This window comes from Falco punctatus (assembly GCF_963210335.1).
Source record: "Falco punctatus genome assembly, chromosome: 2".
Taxonomy (NCBI): Eukaryota; Metazoa; Chordata; class Aves; order Falconiformes; family Falconidae; genus Falco; species Falco punctatus.
This window is the reverse complement of record NC_137581.1, coordinates 32,324,335-32,344,818: the sequence shown is the minus strand read 5'-3', so window position 1 is coordinate 32,344,818 and position 20,484 is coordinate 32,324,335. Positions and strand designations below refer to the sequence as shown.

The 20,484-nt window shown below is 39.1% G+C and overlaps 2 protein-coding genes across 2 annotated transcripts in view; one reads left to right on the top strand and one right to left on the bottom strand.

Moving 5' to 3' along the window:
* Window positions 1-4,901, bottom strand: part of NUFIP1 (nuclear FMR1 interacting protein 1) — a 127,176-nt gene extending 122,275 nt beyond the window's left edge. The window contains exon 1 of the mRNA XM_080376771.1: window positions 4,742-4,901. Coding sequence (XP_080232897.1) covers window positions 4,742-4,764 — 23 coding nt within the window. The 5' untranslated portion in view covers window positions 4,765-4,901. The remainder of the gene's footprint in view (window positions 1-4,741) is intronic.
* Window positions 1-20,484, top strand: part of GTF2F2 (general transcription factor IIF subunit 2) — an 87,933-nt gene that overhangs the window by 48,714 nt on the left and 18,735 nt on the right. The gene's annotated exons all lie outside the window — the stretch shown is intronic.

Sequence of the window (20,484 nt, the reverse complement as noted above, 5' to 3'; positions counted from 1 at the left end):
TGCCTGCATTTAAATACTGACACTTCTGCTTATGGCCTTAAGAAAATATAGGCTGCTATTGTAATTCTGTTACCATTGCAAGACTAATATGACTGAGGGAATGAGATGGTTTCTCGTTGAAATGATGTTTTATCAACAGAATGTTAAATGTCAGTGCTGGTGATGTGCAAATCATGAAATTATTCCTTCCTTTTGAGTCTACAATGACTTTGAAATTTGCAAGTTACTTTGTGCTTTCTAATGAAATATGTTTCTGAAGTGAACCTCATAGAGAATAGTCACACAATTCCTGCGGTTTCTGGTTGTGATCTATTATGATGTTCCTGTAAGCTGTTGTCTCCTTTGTTTGAAGTTAGTGGTTTTGGCTGGGATTTAATCACTGTCATTTCAGTTTCTGTGCTGCTTTGCTGAAAATTTTGCACTATGCGCTAAGCCAGTACCATCCATGGGACCTAACATAAATGCATCTGCACTGATAGAAAGTATTACAAATCTGGCTGTAGGTATGTTTGTTGAATAGCGCAGTGTCCATGTGAAACCATTGTAGGGCTGATATGCTTTAATCCATACCTGAGATTAAAATGAGAAGTTTTTTCGGAGCTAACCTTGTATGTTGAATGCTGTGTAATATACCCCGACAGGAAAGCATAAGTGTGCTGTGGACTCGCTGCCACTCCGTTCCTTCCTTCCCTGCTGCCTCTGGAAGAAAGCTGAAACTGAGCAGTTTTGTGTCAACTGCCTGTAATCATCAAAGTCTAGTTTACAATTTTGAGTTTGTTGTATAATACAGTTGGCTTCTGTAGCATGCATGTGTATATGATAATATGCAAGGTCCTGCACCTGGACTGGGGCAATCCCCAGTATCAGCAGAGTGGGTGATGTGGTCAGAGTGGGTCAAGAGCAACCCTCAAGAAGGACTTGAGGATATTGGTAGATGAAAAATCGCACATGACCCGGCAATGTGTGCTTGCAGCCCAGAAAGCCAGCCATATCCTGGGCTGCATCAAAAGAAGCATAGCCAGCAGGTTGAGGGAGGTCATTCTCCTCCTCTGCTCCTCTGGTAGAGCTGGGTGGACCCCAGCTGGAGTACTGCATTCAGCTCTGCGGTCCTCGGCACAAGCCACACTTGGACTTGTTAGAGCGGGTCCAGAGGAGAGCCACAAAAATGGCCAGAGGGATGGAACACCTCTCCTATGGAGGAAGGCTGAGAGAGTTGGATTGTGGGGTTGTTCAGCCTGGAGGAGGCTCCAGAGAGACTTTATTGCAGCCTTTCAGTAATAAAGAGGACTTATAAGAAAGCTGGAGAGGGACTTTTTACAAGGGCCTGTAGTGACAGGACGAGGGGCAATGGTTTTAAAGTGAAAGAGGGTAGGTTGACATTGGACATAAGGGAAAAATGTTTTACAGTGAGGATGGTGAGACACTGGCACAGGTTGCCTGGAGAAGCTGCGGATGCCCCATCATTGGAAGTGTTCAAGGCCAAGGTTGCACGGTGCTCTCAGCTACCTGATCTAGTGGAAGATGTCCCTGTCCCATGACAGGTGGTTGGACTGGATAACTGGGTCCCTTCCGACCCAAACCGTTCTGTGATTTTATGAAAGTAGTATGTGGATATAAGACTGGACAATCAGTTTCATGCCTAAGGCAAAGAACTGACTTCTGCTCATGCGGTGAAGGCAGGAATGCCATGTTGCACAGGAATTGTGAAGATCTGTTTTGCCTTGGAGGTGACTGTTCCAGGTGACTGCACTGTGCTTTCCCAGCAGCTCACAAAAGCTTGAAATGTCCAAATACAAAGTTAAAATGTATAGTGCAGCACCTGAGAGTTGTCAGCTCCTCCTGTATCAGATGCTTGCAAGCCATGAGTTTGGAAAGAAGGTATAGCATAACGTGAAACTGAGAGAGATTATATGCTGGTATTTGAAATGAAAGTTTCCAATAGAGTGTAATTAATATAGCAAAGCCACTAAATGGAAATAACAATTAAGAAAAAGAGAAGGGTGCTCAGCTTCACCCAAGTTTCTGAGGTACCTAAATGCTGATAATGCTCTGCACTTTAAATGATTCTCCACAACTGGATTAATATCCTATTAATATCTATGTGTATCATATCAACATATATTGATATATGTCACCTGCCCTATCAAACATCTTAATTTTTTTTTCTCTTTGGGATCCGTTGTCTTTATTAAGGTGTTGTAACATAGCTAGCTAAAGCCATATCTAGTTGGACCATCTCTGAACAACTTAGAAACCACTGTGTGCACAGGCTGGAACTTACACTAACAAGGTGGAGGAGGGCAATAATGAAACCTGCGGTGGCTGACTGACTGAGGGTGGGAAGTTCTGGAGGACAGAATGACTTTTTTTAATTGCTTACACAGAAGTGTGTGTCTTTTCCATCCCCTACTTTTTCTTCCCTTCTTTCATCCAGCATACTTATCTCACTCAAACTTGTAAGTGTGCTGGATGCTCCCCGCATTGCCAATCCCTGTCAAAAATTTGCCGGTAGGAGTTTAGGGTGGCCCTTTCTGACTCGGATGAACTTGCGTGTGTGTTTATCCAGGGGTCATCTTCATCAGCAGATTTAAAATGTAAAGCAATTCTGTGCTCAGCTCATACAGTGTAATCTATTGACAATTTACATTTGATTTTACAAATAACTAATGCCAGTGATAGCAAGCTTCCAACTTTATTAGTGTATTAATCTGTCCTGGCAGATGTTTCACTGGATTCAGTCCGCTGCAAGTCCAAAAAGACCTGCCAGAAATTAATGGATACAGCACTACCTCATAGGTCCTGGACATGCTGAAACAGTAGCTGAGAGAAGTGTAAACAGGCTAGGTCCTAATGAAAGTTAATGTCAATGAAGTATCTATATTCTAATCGATATTATCTATATAGATTAGATATCTATATTAGTATAATATCTAAAGGTCTTTGAATACTTTGTTATTTTTGCAGTAGTATCTAGCTAACCCCTCTTTTTAATGCTAGTGGCAGAATCAGGAGGAACTGTACCCTGTGACTTGTAATACAAATTTGAATTACTGTCCTGCTGTTCCCTCAGATTGTGTGTATGTGCTTGAATGCTGACTGAGACTTTGCCGAGGAGGAAGATAAAGAAGAAATAGTTAAAGAATTAGGAGAAGAAACAGCTCACCAAAGAGCTTTCCTCTGTTCCTTCTGCTCCTGGACTGTATTCAATTCTGCGGCTTTGTGCAGCACTCCTATTAACAGGCATAGGGAAGTTTGGGATTTTACAGGGTTCATTTCTGTGAATAACATAAGGCTCTGGCTTTGTGATTCCAGTCTGCAGACAGTGGAGACACACAGGCATCTTCCTTCTGTAGAACTGATTGAACTATGTTAACTCAGGTTAGAATAATTTGGGAATGTAACAACAGCTTTAAGGTGAAAAAAACCCCAGGCTAACACAAGTGCTTAACTTCTCATGAACCCAGGCTCTTGTTAGTCCTTAGACCATCATGGCCATGACAATGCAACCACTTTTGATTTAAAAGCAGCGGGAGGTGAAAAAATCACTTGCAAAATCGTTTCCATTAAAAAAAAAAAAAAAAAGGCTTAGCTGGGGCTAGAAGCAATGAGACACACATCCTGGCTGCTAAGCTCATTTTTAAAAGTTCCTGTGTCATATCTGAAAGAAGGAAAAGACAGGTTCCTAGCTCTCCAACAGTGTTAACTATAACTGTACCTGAGGTTAAAGGAAGCCCTATGTTCAGAACCTGTTACAAAGCTGAATATTATCTGTATTGTAGTTCACTCCATTTTTTCTAACTGGAAAACAGACAGGAGAAATGGAAGCACAAAAATACCCATGGCTGGATTTCTCTATGTAAAAAAAGGGAAGAAAATCCAAGCTTTCTGTATTATATTTTGAATTGAGAAGTCATCTTGAAAGAGAAATTTCACTGTATGTGAGTGTAGGCGGGAGTATAAAAACGTGTGATAAAAATAGCAGACTACATGGAAATCAACACTGATATGTGGATGCATACCTGGAGATGTTACATGATAATAGCTGAGAGAGAAATATGCCTTAGGTTCTTATTTATATAATACTTTTCAAAATGGAAAGAAACCCCCTTACATAATTTTCAAATTATATTTCAAATAATCACTTTATTTTTACTTCTAATTTCAGCTCAGACATTGGCTCCTGTTCTCACCTGTGGGAAGTGCTTAGAAAAACCAAGATCATTTAACTACTTTCAATTGGTAGCACATGTTGAAAATGGACTTTTCAACAAAGTCCTTGAAAAGTAGGTTCTCTTTCTCTGAAATAAAATGCAAGGAAAAGTACTACATCCTAAAAATCTTGAAACCATGATCAAAATGCTTACAGCACTAAGAAATAGCTATATTGCAGAAAGGACCTTTCAGCTGACAAAAGGTTAATCAACCAAAATAATTATCTTTAAAACAAGTGGGTGTTTTTGTAGGCTCTTTAAGGCACAGCTATGGACAGGTACAGCAAACAGAATTTTCATATGCAGCCTTTTTGGTGTGAGAAGCAAAATATACGTTTTGTAGATTGACAGAATGCACAACTTCATGAGGTTAATTTGGTTATACCATATAAAATAAAGTGCTCTTCAAGTCAGTACGGTAAACCAACTGGAAAAACCATAGATACTTTTATTCAGCACTATTTAGTGATTCTCTTACTGTACCCAATGTCTTCAGAAAAACACATTTCAGATGTGCTCTTAAGTGTCAGTTGGTCTTTGTTATTATCAGCATGATGCAGGAGCAGCATCTGTCTATGGGAATGCAATTTATGATGAAATATAGCTAATTAAATCCCTGGAGGATTTATATTCATGTATGCTGTGAAACTGAATCATACAGATATTTCCTATTAAATTATAGCAGAATTGAAGTGTGTATTTTAATTTCTGTGTACACCTAAACCCTTTTCCCCTGTCTTTCTATGACAAGTGTAAATTAATATGAAATACACTGTATTACTGCAATATCAACCAGGAGAGATACTCAGGGTAACTTGGAGAGAAACACGTACAGCATAGTTATGCTGCCGCATAATGGAGTAGGAGTAATGCTGTGGGTTTTCTAAACTGACACCGAAATCACCCGATCTTAGTAGATTATTAAAACTCATTCTATTGCTATTTCCTTTTTAACTCTTCTTAGCTCTTTTTTTATATTAGTAGAGAAATATCCAATGTAGTATCCACTCTAGGGGACAAAATGTTTCCCACAAACTGGGTACAGTACCCAGTTTGTGGTACCCTAGCAAGGACAAAGCTAGCAAGTAGTTCTTCCAGACTTGAGCTGTTTTATTAAATCATACACAGATACTTTTCTCCCTTTTCTATCCTAAACTTTTAGAGCTGCTTGGTGTGGGACAGAAAGAATTATCAATTAATACATCCTTTTGCTGTTTTTTAAAAAAAAGTGATTTTGAATGTCATTTGGATATTAGTTTGTTCTCTGCAGAGTATGTTTATTATATAGCATTTAGATTTTTATTATTATTATTTCATTAAGCACTTACGTAAGTGAAATGCTGGGCTGGTAAATGGTATACGTTAGCTGTAGTATGCCTATGCTGATTTTTGTTCCTTAGCATACCGAAGAACTAATGCTTATGGAAAATGAGCTATGATTTTGTGTGTTCATGAAGTATATTAGTTGCTGCATAGCCTGTGTCTATGTAATCAATTTTTTCAGAACATAGATTGCAATATGGGAATTATTTGGTTTAATTACTTTATCAGCTCTTATAACCAAATAATTTGTTTTCTATTACACTCTACTTCACGTTTATAAATGCGCATAGTACCACTGAAAGGGAGGTTTCACATGCTTTAATTACCTAAGCATATCATTTGTGTAAGCCTAGAAACTGGCAAAATGGAGGATAGGATAAAGTTTTGGGGAAATAAACAGGATTGTATTTTTATCTTCTGTGTATATACTGGGACTTCAGCTGTATGAAGGAAAATCAGATTTGTGAAAAGCAGCTGCCTGCCTAAACAGGGTGTAGTCATTCATCTAAATTGATGAGAAAAAAGCAAACAAATCATAAACTGATCTATTGATATTATTTTCTAACAAAGATTTCAAACTTCAAACCGATAAATGATGCATTTATTTTTATGTAATTGTAATAGAATATTGTAAAACTGTATGTAAGGAATCACAGGTAAGGTGTTACCAGCTTTAGTGAATCCAAGCTGGTATGTTTTAGCTATAGGTATGTAAGTTAGGAAATAAAATGGCATACATACTTTACTTGTGGTTTTATTTTTCTGAAAGGGCCAGTAAATTCAAATGAGCTTGTACACCTCAGAGACTTCTTGGTCCCTGAACATCTGGGTGATGAGGCTGGAACAAGGCCCTTGAAAATAATATCCTCTCTTGTAACGGAATACAACCAAATTAAACGTATGTAATTAGTGATGTGTTCCAATCTGCACATGGGCAGCTGTATGATTGGTGCCGTGTAAATATTACAGAGATAAACATGAGTAATGAAAATCAGGAAGTGCCTAATTATGCATGAAATAATTTGGAGTTACATAGATTATGGGCAGATTGATTTCAGAAACTAATGAGTGAAGCACAAGTGTCCTATGTATAAACCAGAGAAGATGAAGAAGATTTATAAGCACATTTGCCCAAATGTCGTGTATGCTGTTATTTTAATAAAAGAATAAACAGAGTTTAGGTCTGGGATTTAGGAATCCTGTTAAGTGCAGAGTAGAAGTAATATTGCCAGAAAGCAGGTGCACAAGCTCTTACTATTTCAGAATGACCTACGTCCTTTTTGGAAGCAAGGGAAACACCTTGTTACACAGTCAGATTTGGTGTTTATATGGGCCTTTCAATGTATTTATTCATATACAAAGTGACTGATGTACCAGCCATTTATTTGGCAAAATTTTAAGGGCAAAAATTAAATGTTTTGAATTCATGGCATGCTACATCCACCAAGTGGTTATTAGAAGCTCTTCGGGCCTGATCCCTGAAACCTATCAAATCCAGGAGGAAAACTTCCATTGGATGCAGCAGGCATTAAATCCAGCCCTTTAATGGTGGTGCAGAGTCCTATGTCTTAAGTATATTCTGTGGTCATATAATACTTCGTTTGCTTTTTTAATTTTTTTGCTTTTCTCACTGGTCTGCATCTACTATGTAAGCAAAGAAAATACTGCTGTAATCATGTGTTTTTTTTCCTGAAACAAAATGCAAGGTGGAGGCCACCCATTCTGTAACACTGCCTTCAGAATTATTAAGTGCTGCTTTGTCACCCAAGTGCTCTTTGGATAACCTGGCTTCTTGCACTGACTTGACAGTTGCATTTCTTCATTAATCACTACAAACACAAGCAAGTACCCTGGACTCAGTTACTGTCTGAATAAAATAAATTGAACCTGGCTTTGTCTTCAGTTTTGAGTGTGAATTGAAAGCACCTTGTGAAATGAATTGAGTCTAAAAAGGATCATCTGCTCTGAGCTCTCAGGGACCCAGGCAATTAGCACACACTTCCTTTTTGCCTTCTATTAAGATAAATCAGTAGTTTCATTCAAAGTAAGGCATCATATTACTTAAAAAAAAAAAAAAAAAAGTAATTTTTTGCTTTGGTTTTGTTCAGAATGTTTCTTAAGTTAAACAGAAAAAAATGTTGATGGTTTGACAAGATGCAGAAGTACTTCCAGTTCATTGCAGTATCAATAAAGAAGGGAAAGAAAAGTCAGGTTTAGAGGATTTAAGCTATATAAAAGCCAGCTGACAAGAGAATCATCTTGTTCAGACATAGCTTCTGGCTGCAGCAGATAGGAGCTTCTTGGAAATAACTCTGTCAAAGTAAATGACTCAAAACAAGCAGCTAGTAGCCCATCTCCAAGGAAAATGAAGCTGTAGACATTTTTTAAAAATAAACAAGATTACAAGAAAGAAATACTTGACTCTATCAACAGTTTCTGTTCTTCATTGAAATAGCCTTGAGGTTGCCCTATTATTGACTTCTGGATGGAGATTAAAGTGCAATAGCAACTTCACTATGTCCACCTACAAATGGATGTGCTCCTTTTAGGAACCTCTGGTATGCAAACAAAATTTTGATGTCCCTAATCTCCTGTGAAGTACAGAAAATTCATATCTTATGATGGCTGTCTATTGGCCTCTCTTTTGTATTTGTTGGTTATCCTTTTTCCTCTGTAGTGTGTCTTTAGTCCTTTTTGAAGTAATCCTATTTATGTAATTGTGGCTTCTTGGTTATGTAAAAAACTCTTGCAAAGAAACTCCCAGTTTTCCATAATATGTTTCTGTCTACGTTGTCATTCTTCATTTTCTGTAACTGTTGGAGATGGGCCTGTCTGAATGTCTGTACAGATGCACAGGGTTCCCTGCTTGAGACTCTTCTCATCAGATCGTGACTGTTACTTATCCTACCTAAATGTGGTAACTGGTAAATTTTTTTTTTTAGTTAAATGTAAATTTAAAATGAATAGTTCTTTTATTTCTTTTCTATTGTGGGTTTAAATACTCAGCTTTGTCATGGATGTCCATCTTGAACGTGTAATTTGATTTCTCTGCAGTTTCATTGGCCAGTAGGAATAAATGTTTCACTTTTTTTCCTCTTCCTGCTAGGGTTTGTTAGTACTCTGTGTATCCAAGGGTCATGCAATGCTTTGCGTTTCAGATGGACAATTTTATGCAGTGTTTTTAAGCAGAGAAATAGCTGTGTGAAGCTGACCAGTCCAGATTTGGTGAGTGGACTGATGGTGTTCCTCTGCAAGTCCTGCCAGAAATTCTGTGGCATGGCCACTTCCCAGCTTCAGGCAAGAACCAGGTTCATCTTACTTTCTGTTGTCTATGTGGGTCATATGAGATGCTTCTCCCTTTCAAGACTGAAGTCAAAAGCCTTGCTTTTTTGAAATAATACTTACTTGAGTCAGAAAATCTTCCTTTCAATTTTTCTTCTGTCTTCTAGACTATTTCCAACAATAGGATTGCAACAATATATGTCTTTATGTTCTTGTATTGGATCCCATCCTTCTGTTAAGAGGTGCCTTTGAGCAGAAGCTGATTAAATCTACCACACATTTGGAATGACATTAAAGTTCTTTTTTTTTATTTCTCATCTAGTATAGCTGTCTATGACATTTGATTACTGGCCCAGTAATTAACATTTCTTATGACTGTCATTTCAATTGAGTGAGAAGAAATCACAACGATGTCTGGTACATTTTCTCTTTCTGGATTGTCAGTTTTATTGGAGTGGAGCGAGTGCTCAGCACATCCAGATCTTCATCTGTTTCTTACAGACCTGCATGTAGCTGTGCTGTAGTTACAGAGGAGGGACTGTGGCTGCTCTCTTTTTTGTATACCTTGGAGGGCTTACCTCATGCCTTGCACTGCTCAAGGGAAAGGGGAAGTGCAGCATCTCTGCAGTTTTCCTGCTAAGTTCAGCATGTTATGCTTGTCCTGTGATACACACAATGTTATATTTTATGCATATAACATGATTTATGCCTGAATTTTTGACTGACTGTGCTGGGTCAGAGCAAAAACTGTCTCACCAAATGTCACAAAGAGTCACCAGTAATGGGTGGCTTAAAGAAAACTTAGAACAGGGCAAGATCCTTCGTCAGCACAGTCCTTGAGTTTGCAGCAGGTCATGCCTCAAGAACTGTTGGGTTGTCTTGGTGTTTAACAGCCATCAATACAGTTATCTTTTGGGAATTTATCCTTTTGAACCCATATGCGCTTTTAGCATCCATAATGCCCTGCAGCAAGAAGTTCCATCAGTTGTTTACAGGTTGCGTGAAGAATTGCTTTCCTGTGTTTGATTTGAATTTTTACATTTTATAGGCTTAATGTCTGCTAGCTCTGGTATTCAAACCATGCAGTAGTTGCCTATTTGTTGTCTTCCTGAACTAAATGATTTTGTGACCTCAGTCATATCTTCGTCTCTCATTTTTCTCTTTTCCAGCCCTGAAGAGTCCTACTCTGTTTTCTCTTACAATGTAACTTGTTCAATACCTCTATGGATTTATACTGGGACACAATAGTGCCCTAGTAATTCTCGTTTCTTTTACTGTCCTTTCAAAAGAAAGCAGACTGCCATTTTTAATGAAATACTGTTTCATTAATTGCAGTATATTACTGGCCTGGAAATAATCTTCCTCGCTACTGAGAATCTATAGAATAATAATGTTGAAATCTCACCCTGGCGTCTCAAGCATTTATCTCAGGTTCATTTTTGTGATGCTGGCATATCAGATGAGCATCTAACCAATGTGTCAGCCTGACTTTTCAGCTGCTTGTAAGAAGGGGTCTTGTGTATGAGGTGTCAGTGTTGCTGAAGTCATCTGGCTGGCTGCCCTGATACGGTGGGTGGCGAGGGGAGCTGGCTGGCCTGGAGTGCAGGGCTCTGGCATTCCCAGGCAGCTTGCGCGCCTGCACTACAGCGTCAAGGTACCATGGATGGTCTGGCAGCCCCTGGGCTGGATTTTAAGGTAGTTTTTTGTCATTTTTGTCCCTACAGCAAGCCATGGAAATAGCAGTTGTGAAATGACAGGAATTATATTAATTTCAGTCAGCAGCTGCTGAGGATACTGGGAAAGCATATTTTGTTTTGGGAACATCATGTTTGGGTTTCCAAAACAAAATTTGGAAGGTTTTCTGTTCCATGAAAACTTTAAATGTTGGCTTACCTCCTTATTCAAGTTGTGTTTTTTTTCTTGAAAACACAAAAAGCATGTAATAAAAATTCTGATTTCCAGCCAGTTCTACTTGGGCTTCAGTTGGAAGATTATTTCTCTTTTTTTCCTACATGTTATTAGTAAGAAACTTCATTATATCTACACTTTCTGCATTTTTATTTCTCTCATCACTGCAATGGTTGTTAGTGTCCCAGTGTGCTGCTTAAATTTTCTTTTGCCTAATTTTGTTTCATTACTTCATTGCACAGCCTTCAAATAACCTAACTGCTCTTTTGTTTACACCCTGACATCCACAATGATAATTCTTTTTAATCATTCTGAAGCTAAGCTATATCTATTTGTCTTGTAGTCTTCTGATTACGGAGAAAATATGCAACTATGGAAAATACACATTCTCTAATGTATATTAGTAGAAGCAGATGGTGCAATCTGTTCATCGGTGGAATTCAGTTTCTAAAACTTATTTAATCTGGTTTGCAGCAGATACCACTCCAGTACCGTCTGTCGTGGAACATATGTGAAGGGAGAAGTCCCGTTTCATCTTGGTTGTATTTCATTGCAGTAAGGTGTTTATCTCACGAGTGACATGGGGTATTTCATACCAGAACACCTATTGTAAAAGCATGTTGTTTCAATGCACAAGACTACCTTCTTTATTATTTCTGTTTTCATATATTATTATTTTTCATTACCTTTTTTCCATTAGAAAGCTGTGTACTGCCAGTCCCTTTGGCAAACCTAGTTTTCATGCAGCCATTAATAGAATCTGCACTCAAGAAAAAATGATGGAGAATAATTTTCTTAATTTGTAGATAGGAATTTGAAATTCATTATAACAGCGCTTTGCATAAGTTGGCATTTTTCCCATTGTGAAAAAGAAGTTTCCTCTTTTCTTCAGATTGGAGGATTTTCCAAAATTACCAAGACCAGAAAAGCTGTTTGTCTTCTGCTTCTGCTAAGCCAAATGCAGAGAAGAATACAGTGGGTAGTATCTGTCTTCTTTAGCTCAGACAGATCTGTAACCTCTAAAACAGCAACTGCTTAGGCTGAAATGGTGAATTGCCATAGAAGTCTTAAGGCTCTGTATAGCTGAAGAAACATGCTAGCAGAGACAGCTTTCTTCTCCCCACTTAGCACAAACACAAAATGTTTGCAGCTCTAGATACAGATGTTGCAAGCAATAAAGGAGAGTGATAGGTAATTTATATTCCATTTCCTTCTGCACTGAAGGGTGTGGGAATCCTCCAGAATCTTGTGGAGTTAATAACATTAAAGGGTACGCAGTGGAGAAAGGAATAAAAATTAAAAATAAAAAAAAAATCAGAAAGAACTTACAAAAGCATCCATTTGGAAGAAACCTGTTAGGCTTCTTGCATTTCTGAGTAATTGCTTGACTATTCTTTGCATTTTAAGAATCAGATATTTGCTGCAGCTGTTTCTTTTAAGTGATTCTGTTTCCCAGTCCTTTCCTCTAGAGTGTCCTCAGCTCCTCTGGACTTCAGGCTAGAATTTAAAAACCCAATTTCCCACGCGATTTAAACACTGTACACCAGCTCCAAAGCTGTCAAATGTTACAGTTTTCACAAAAGATGCTTTGTTTGCTGGTTCCCCTAGAGATGCTTATAACTATATTTTTTGTACAAAGCCAGTAATTAATACATAAGAAAAACCAATGCGTGTACTTCAAGGTGATAGTATTGTGTAAAAAGAAAGGACCTTAATAGGAGACATATGAGAGGGGAAAATACAAAACCTGCCTTTTTGTAAATTAGTAAGTATATGTGATATACTGTGATTGTTCCTAAAATATACCATGTATGCTGCTGAAGAGAGGACAGATGCCCAGCACATCTGGGTATCACATCATTCCGAGCTGAGCTATATTTACTGCTGTACGTCAGCTGCAGACAGCGGTAGGTGTATTGTTCAGTACAGAGTACTTCTTGCATCGGTGTTAAATGTTTTTTAAAAACTTACAGCTCTCAAGATGTCTTAATTCCAAGGTAACTTTTTATAAAGTTACAAATTTATTAGCATTTCTAAGTGTGGTGAGTTGACCTGGGCTGGCTGCCAGACACCCACCCAGCTGCTCTCTCTCACTCCCCCTCCCTCAGCAGGGTAGGGGGAGAAAATAAGATGGAAAAACTCATGGGTTGAGATCAAAACATTTTAAGGGAAGACAGCAAAGGTTGTGTGTGGAAGCAAAGCAAAAACAAAGGAGACTTATGGTCTGCTTTCCATCAGCAGGTGACGTCCAGCCCCTGTGTGAGAAGCAGGGCCGCAGCATGCATAGTGGCTGCTTTGGAAGACAAACACCTTAATAATGAACACCCCTCTCCTCCTCCTTTTTCTTAACTTTTATTGCTGAGCATGGCATCGTATGGTATGGGATGTTCCTTTGGTCAGCTGTCCTGGCTGCGTCCCCTCCCAGCCTCTGGCCACCCCCAGCCACCAGCCCATGAAGGCTGTGGGACAGGCAGCCTTGGTGCTGTGTGGGTGCTGCTCAGCAGCGGCCAACACGTGGTGCGTTACCAACACCCTCCTCGTCACCATATGGGATGCTATGGGGAAGGTTAAGCCCATCCCCCAGACTCAGTACACTAAAATATGCTGGTTTACACTGCCATTTGATACGTATATACACACTGAATTAAAAATTGTCAAAGTTTTTTGAAAACTGTACTCTTCTCTCAATAATAATAGTTTCACAGTATATTGTATTTCATGTTTGGATTACTGATTAACAAATTCAGTTCCATGCAGGTTTATGACAAACCAATGAAAGTCGTGTGTAGTATTTCTGGTGTGTGTGTGTGTGTATATATATATATATATGCTTTTTTTTTATTTTTATTGCAGCCTTAGGTGTAATTAAGAAAAACTATGCAGAGCAGGCTTTAAAATGTAATGGTCCTGAAGCTTCTTTCAAGACTACTTTTTTTTTTTTTTTTTTCCTGTGGAAGACATACTCAACCAAATTACACATGCATGGAGTCTGCTTTCACACAGATCTTACGGACAAACGCAATTATCCAGCTTCCTATTAGGGAAGCTAGACAATGTTTGTGCTTTAGCCATTAACTGGTTTTGGAATTTGTCATGCCAGACAAATCTATAATCAAATCTTTGGGGTTTTTTATCTAATAACAGAATAGGTATGGCTTCACAAAGTCTGGGTGAGTTTCTTTGTGTTCACAAATAACAGGCAATCTTCTGAACATCTCTAATTAAGAGCAGAATACTAATGTAGCAGAGCTCAGAAGTGCATGGAGCTAGGTTTATTTCTTAATAAATAAGCTCTCTAGAGAATGTTCAAAAGATAATATTCTGAGCTTCCAAGCTTATATTGTTGTTTTTTCTCCAAAACAATGTCAAAGTTAGTTTTTAAATTATATTTTTAAAATGCAAAATGAAATCTTAGGCTTTCTGGACTCAGTTGCCTCAAAACCTAGCCGTGTCCTTGTTGTACCTTGTTGTTATTGGTGTGTTTTTAAAAGAAAGATATTTTGAAATAACTTTGCAAATTGTTGGTTTAAAGTTGTAGCAGAGCTTGAAGCTGAGTCTTGGGCCACACACAGCCTCCAGATCCTGAAAATGTTTTCAAAATACTGAGTGAGAGCTCTTGTCAGGGGCTAACAGGGACACATCTGTGGCTGTGATGGGCACTGCACACCCTGAAGATGATGCGCAGAAGCCAAGTAAGGCTTTTTAAGAAAATAACACTCACGTTTGCCCTCTGCAGCACGATTTCAAAGACCAGACCTTGAGGAAGGTGACTCAAGCCAGACAGAATGATACAGGCTCGGTGTAAAACCAACCTTCACACAGCCTGGCGAGTGGAAGCAGAGGTCTGCAGCGGGTGGTCCCATGGTAGCTTTTCTTTCCCCGTTGCCATCACCTCCTAGCTACAGAGCAGCCTGGCAGCTGCCACCCCTATTCTTGCTCGCTGGGCTCCCTCTGCACAGCTGGTTTCTGCCTGTGGCTTTGCCACAGCTGCGTACCCCCTTGCTCTGCTTGTGGGAGCATGGTCCCCACTCAGCAGCTGAGGGATGGCAGGTATGTAACGTATTGGGACAGGGAGCTGGGGAGGCACTTGTTTTGCAAAATTGGAGGAGGTAAACTGTAATTAAACTATATGAACAAATGCAGCAGAGCAGCAGTGCTATACAGTTAGCAAAGGAAATACAGGTGACTGAAGGAATGATTATCAAACTTTAAAAAAAAAATCTGCTTTCTGCTTTAACTGATACATCTTTCAGTCTGCTCTGGTTTGCTGTGTTACATTTCTTTTTTTTTTTTTCTGCAGCTTGCCAGATAAACTGATAAGTTTTCCAGTTGGAGGACAAGCAAGACTGCTTTTTTTGCATGGACAAAGAAGAAAGATGGGTTTCTTTCCTTTCCTGTGTTTGTTCTGTTGTATATAGCATAGGGTTTCTAGGGTTTCTGAGCCTACCCAGCTTTTCTTTTTAACTTCATGCTGTTTTTGCTTGGATTAAGCATGTTTTCAGAATTCAGTTTAAAATAATTTGGTTCTCTTTGCTTGCAGGAAAGAGTGTTGGGTGGGTTAATTCAGCAGTTTCGTGCAAGCATATGGTTAAGCTACTTAACAGTAGCTGAACTGTGCAAGATTACCTTTTAAGCTATCGATGGCAGTATATAGTCATCAACACATTAACACATAGGCATGCACAACGCTGTTTCTCCCAGCAGTTTCATTTCAGTGCCCTTTGCAACAGTCCCTCGCTGGTGGTTTCCAAGTTTATTTTAACAGAAGGGAGGTGGATGTCCTCAAAAAGCCATTCCACTATCTAGCAGTTTAGGTCTGCAGGCTAAGGAAGGAAGGAAGAAGAGGAAAACCTCGAGGATTTGAGCCAGATAGGTTTTCTAGGGAAGCAATCCAAATGTTTCCCAGATTGCCACAAACTGTTAAATTGTTTACAGTAAATTTAAACTGGAAGATCCCCAATGGAGCCAGATGCCGTGGCTGTTTGCAGAGCTATGAGGGGAGGGGTGAGGTGTCTGGGAAGTGGAGTTTTCAAGATGGGAGAGTGTAGTCGGAGGCAGAGTGCTGGCAGATGTAACTCCATAAATGCATTTTGTAGAAGGGAAGGAGTGGTTCAGACTGAAGTGAGGTAGCTGGGATGCTGTAGGGATTTTTTTTTTTCATTTAAGGACTTCTAGCCAACAGTCTGCCTCTCTCTTTCCAGCTTTTCTGTAGCTGTGAGTGGTTTCATTGCACAGTGAATTCACTGAGCCTGTAAATCTTCTACCTTTTTACCAGCAATTCAAGACCTAGGGCTTTCAGGGTATGGTGAAGATGTAGCTTTCTAACAGACACCCTGAAATTCTCCTTTCTTGTTCTAATTAGCAAAATTCAGCACCATTTCTGAATCTGCAGACACTGGCAAGAAGTATTTGGCTTTGTGTTGCCTGAACTTAGATATTCCCATTATTTATACTATTGGTTTCAAAGAGCAACAAGCACTGCAGATTAGTTTTGGCAGGAAAGTGAAGATTATGTGATTTTGAGACAAGTCTGTTTATTTTACTTTTAGAAATAATTGGTAGTCGAGGATTTAAATTTTCCTTTTCTAAAACCTGATTTGAAATAGTGTCTAAAAAATACATCCATTTGTTATGGAGAAATGTGGGGACTGAGGAAAACGGGAGCAGGGAAGGAAACTAGATCTTTGAAAATGGAAGTGGGAGAGGAGGCACATAGACATACAGTGATTCTTCATAATTTTTGTTTTTTTGAATCACAACAGGATGTTTTTATATAAATGATGTAGTGTAGCAAAATTGAAATTATATCACTGGATATTCTTCAGTCAGTAGTACACTGACGAGCGAGGGAAAGCAAGCAGCCAACTCAATGTGAGTGATAAAGCAAGCTTCCATTTATTACAGCGCAATTATGTCTTATATACAGTTCCAGTTAATTATGCCTACAAGTCATCTGCTGATTGGCTAAGCTCTAAAGGGTTACATGTTCATACGTCCTCCTACTTGCGGTTTCTGCGGATAGCTAGCTACATATATTTTTTTCTCTCTTGTCTACGCGAATTCCTCAAAGTTATTTACAACATTAGGCGCAAGGTCAGTGCCTTTCTCAGCTTCCTTATCAGCATGCCTCAGCACAGCTGCAAGGCCTGCTTCAGCTAACTTACGCTAACTTTGTTTCACAAAGATCTTTAAGGGAGTCATGGCCGTGATCACACAGCCATTCTGCAACAGTACACAGGGGAAAAATTTAGATTATCATTTCATCATTACAATGGTCATTTCTGTCTTTAAATTATATAAAAACCTGAAGGTAACTTCATTTTTAAAGATCCATTTTGTCTTGGTTTTTACATTAAGATGCCAGATTTTGTCTTCCTTCTTTTCTCCTCGGTCATCCAAGTATAATATTGGCATTAATTATAGAATCATAGAATATCTCAAGTTGGAAGGGAGCCATAAGGATCATCAAGTCCAACTCCCTGCACCTTGCAGAACTACCTACAACTAACCTGTATGATTAAGAGTGTCATTCAAATGTTCCTTGATCTCTGACAGGCTTGGTGCTTCCTTGGGGAGCCTCCTCCAGTGACCAACCACCTCCCTGCGAAGAACCTTTTCCTAATCTGCAATCTGAACTTCCCCTGATGCAGCTTCATTCCACTTACTCAAGTTGAGGTTTTCCTTAAACAGGAAACAAGTTTATAGTGGCAAGTTCCTGAGTGCAGGTGCAGACACTTTGAAATGCATTATTTGTATTGGTGGGAGAGTGGGCAACCCAGCGCAGTCAGGATGGACCGAAAATATAGAACCTGATGGTCCCCGAAGTTTGGATAAGAATAGGGCTCCAAGCTGTGTAATTTTCAGAAAGGTGTAAATGGCATAACAGGGTGCAGAGCTGGGAACAGAGCTTGACTTTAAACACATCTTATTCCAGGTTCTTGTTCAAAAATCTCAGGGGCACAGACATCATTTGTCACCTAGATCAAAACTCAAAGTGCTTGGCACTTGCAGGGTTTAACCCTTTCACCTATGCTGTCATTTTTAGCAGTCTGCATTTTGTCAATGATGTTTCAAATACTTTATTTTTCGGTTAGTTGGTTGGGTTTGTTTGTTGACGATTTAGGATAAACTTCCCTTTTAGTAAGAGGCAAGAGATTTCCAGACATCTGGCTGCGAAGCAAGAAAAAGTCTTGAACCAGCAAAAGGGGACATAAAACTATTCCTTACACTTTTGCCTTAAAAATAATTACACTTCTTAAAATGTTTTTCTATGTATTTAAGCTCACTTGTACATTTGCAAGAAGTCTGATCCCTCCCCAAAACCTTGCAGTCTTTAATTTCTTTTCCAACTTACCTTCCAAACCATCTAGTAGAGTTAAAGAGGAGGAAGTGACGTTGTATTATTGTTTCCTAAAGGATATTTTTTGATAGGAACAACTATAATATGTGTGCATACAGTTGGACTCGATCTCTAAGGTCTTTTCCAACCTAAATGATTCTATGAATCTATGATTGACTCTGCAAGGCCTTCGATCCACAGCATGACAGCAATAGAAGGGCCTTTTCACCCAGCAAGAGGGCAATGCTGGGTTGACCTAAGTCCTCCTAGAAGAGCAAGGAGGATGCAGATGCTGCCTTGCTTCCCAACGGTGAGCGGGCATCTGCACCCTCAAGTGTATCTGGTCAAGGACCCTTTCCAGTACAAAAAGGGGTGTTGAGTAAAGGTGGGAAGCAACAAACAAAACATAAAGAAACACAGACTTGGACAGACAAGCCTAATGGAGGCAAAGACAAGAAACTTCATCAGCCATATTAATGGATGGGCTATTTATAACCTCACTTAGCAGTCATATCGCATAGAAGATATCTCTTGAGTTATGATTCGTTTTTAAGCTTAGCCTCAGATGGCACACTTCCACTCTGTCCCCAGTATGGACCATGCATGGCCAGAGCTTGGCTTCATCAGCATCAGGACACTTGTAGAGGAAGTATTCATAGAGACATATGAGCTTGATTAAAAGTGTCCGCGATGCCAAGCAGATCTAGTAATTTTCTTCACCCTAATTGCATTAGGGCATCACTTAAAATGTTTACAGGTAGGCATCAAATAATAAAGTTATTAAATTATATCACTCCTAGAATGCTAAAGTCTGTCTTATCTTATTGTTACATTATTTATCTTCACATCCTCAGCCCAGAAGGATTTTAGTCATTTGCAGTACTAAACTCAGAGAGAAAAACAGGAGCTTAGTGGTTTTAATCAACTATTCCCATTTTATCAAACCAGAAAATAAAATGTATAAGCAATTATTAGTTATTGTTGAATTGCCATTCATATCATCTTGTGTTCTGTACTGGAGAAAGATATGTAGAAAGTCTTCAGTTACGACTGTGGTGCTTGTCTCAATATTAGACATGAAATTATCTTCTATTCATATAATTCATCGCTCAGCCTTCAACATACATAGTTGAAGATGTCAACTTCAGAAAAGCCTAATAGGTTTCCTGAACATGAAATAATTGCAGCACTTTTCTTGAAATGCCAGGATTTCAGGACTTAAAATTAGTTATAAATCATATTCTATATTAATAACATGAAACATTTCGTTATTTAATGCCAGCAAATGTGCTTCTTAATGCCATTTCCATTCAGCTTATCCTCTTCCCTGTCTGGTCTTTATAAATGGGGATGGACTCATTTTGCTTTGGCTGGGTGTGCGTGCTGGAGTAACACTCAACGTGTGAAGGAGAATAGTAGATTCATCTGTGCAACAGGCTGCAGCCGTCCACCTCCATTTAATGTGAGACAGTAGGACTCCTTACAACACAACATACTGAATTTGCATGCTGCTAGTTCTTATCTTTCAGAATATATGACAGATTGTTATGTGTAGCAACAGATTGTCATCATTATTATTAGACAATGTGTATTTCTACCAGTGTGGTCATTCTGGCAGTTTCCTGTGTTGTTTGTGGTTGGGCAGTGCCATAGAGGTTTTTTAACAGGATGTGCCCCACAGGGTGCCGAGTTCCCCTAGTTCCCACAGAATTACAAAAACTTTTACGTTTCAGCATCTTATAGGAGTTTTTGTCTCTTGCCCATCATCTGCTCGTGTCTTAGATTACTAATCCTCTTGCTTGGAAGAAAAGTCAGAAAAGATGCTACCTGAACTTTTCAGCAAGGTGCTGTAGTCCAAATGAATGCAACAGAAGTAGGTATGAAGTATATTATTAAATTTATTTTATTAGCTTGTTTTGGATGAGATTTTGCAGCATGTACCTATCTCTTATCACGTTTGGGATGCATAGCTAAACAGGGAAGCAAAAAAACTTGGTTGCACATCTTGGGTATTGTCGAACTTCGTATAATGCAGCTGCCAGTGTCTGGTTCAAGTACAGAATTACTGAGTAAAGGGCTAAGAGAGCATTAGTCCTTGGCTTTCACTCCACTGGTATCGGGCTGGGAACTTCTGTGAGGAGTCAAAAAAAACCACCAACCAACTGCAAAACTGCAGATCTGGAGAGGTTGTTTCTTCCCCTCCAAAGCTTTGAGCAGTGGGCCTGCTCTTTTCCAGCGCACCTCTGTTGAGTGATATTGCGGAGAGAAAAGCAAAGCAACTTTTCCTCCTTAGCAACAGTTAAGGTTGGCTCCTTACTTACTAGTGCCCTGTGTAAATACAGCTAAGCACACAAAGGGATTGAAACTTTCAGTCCCATTTGTATAGTAATTTCTTTAGAAATGTCAAGAATTCAAGTCCTA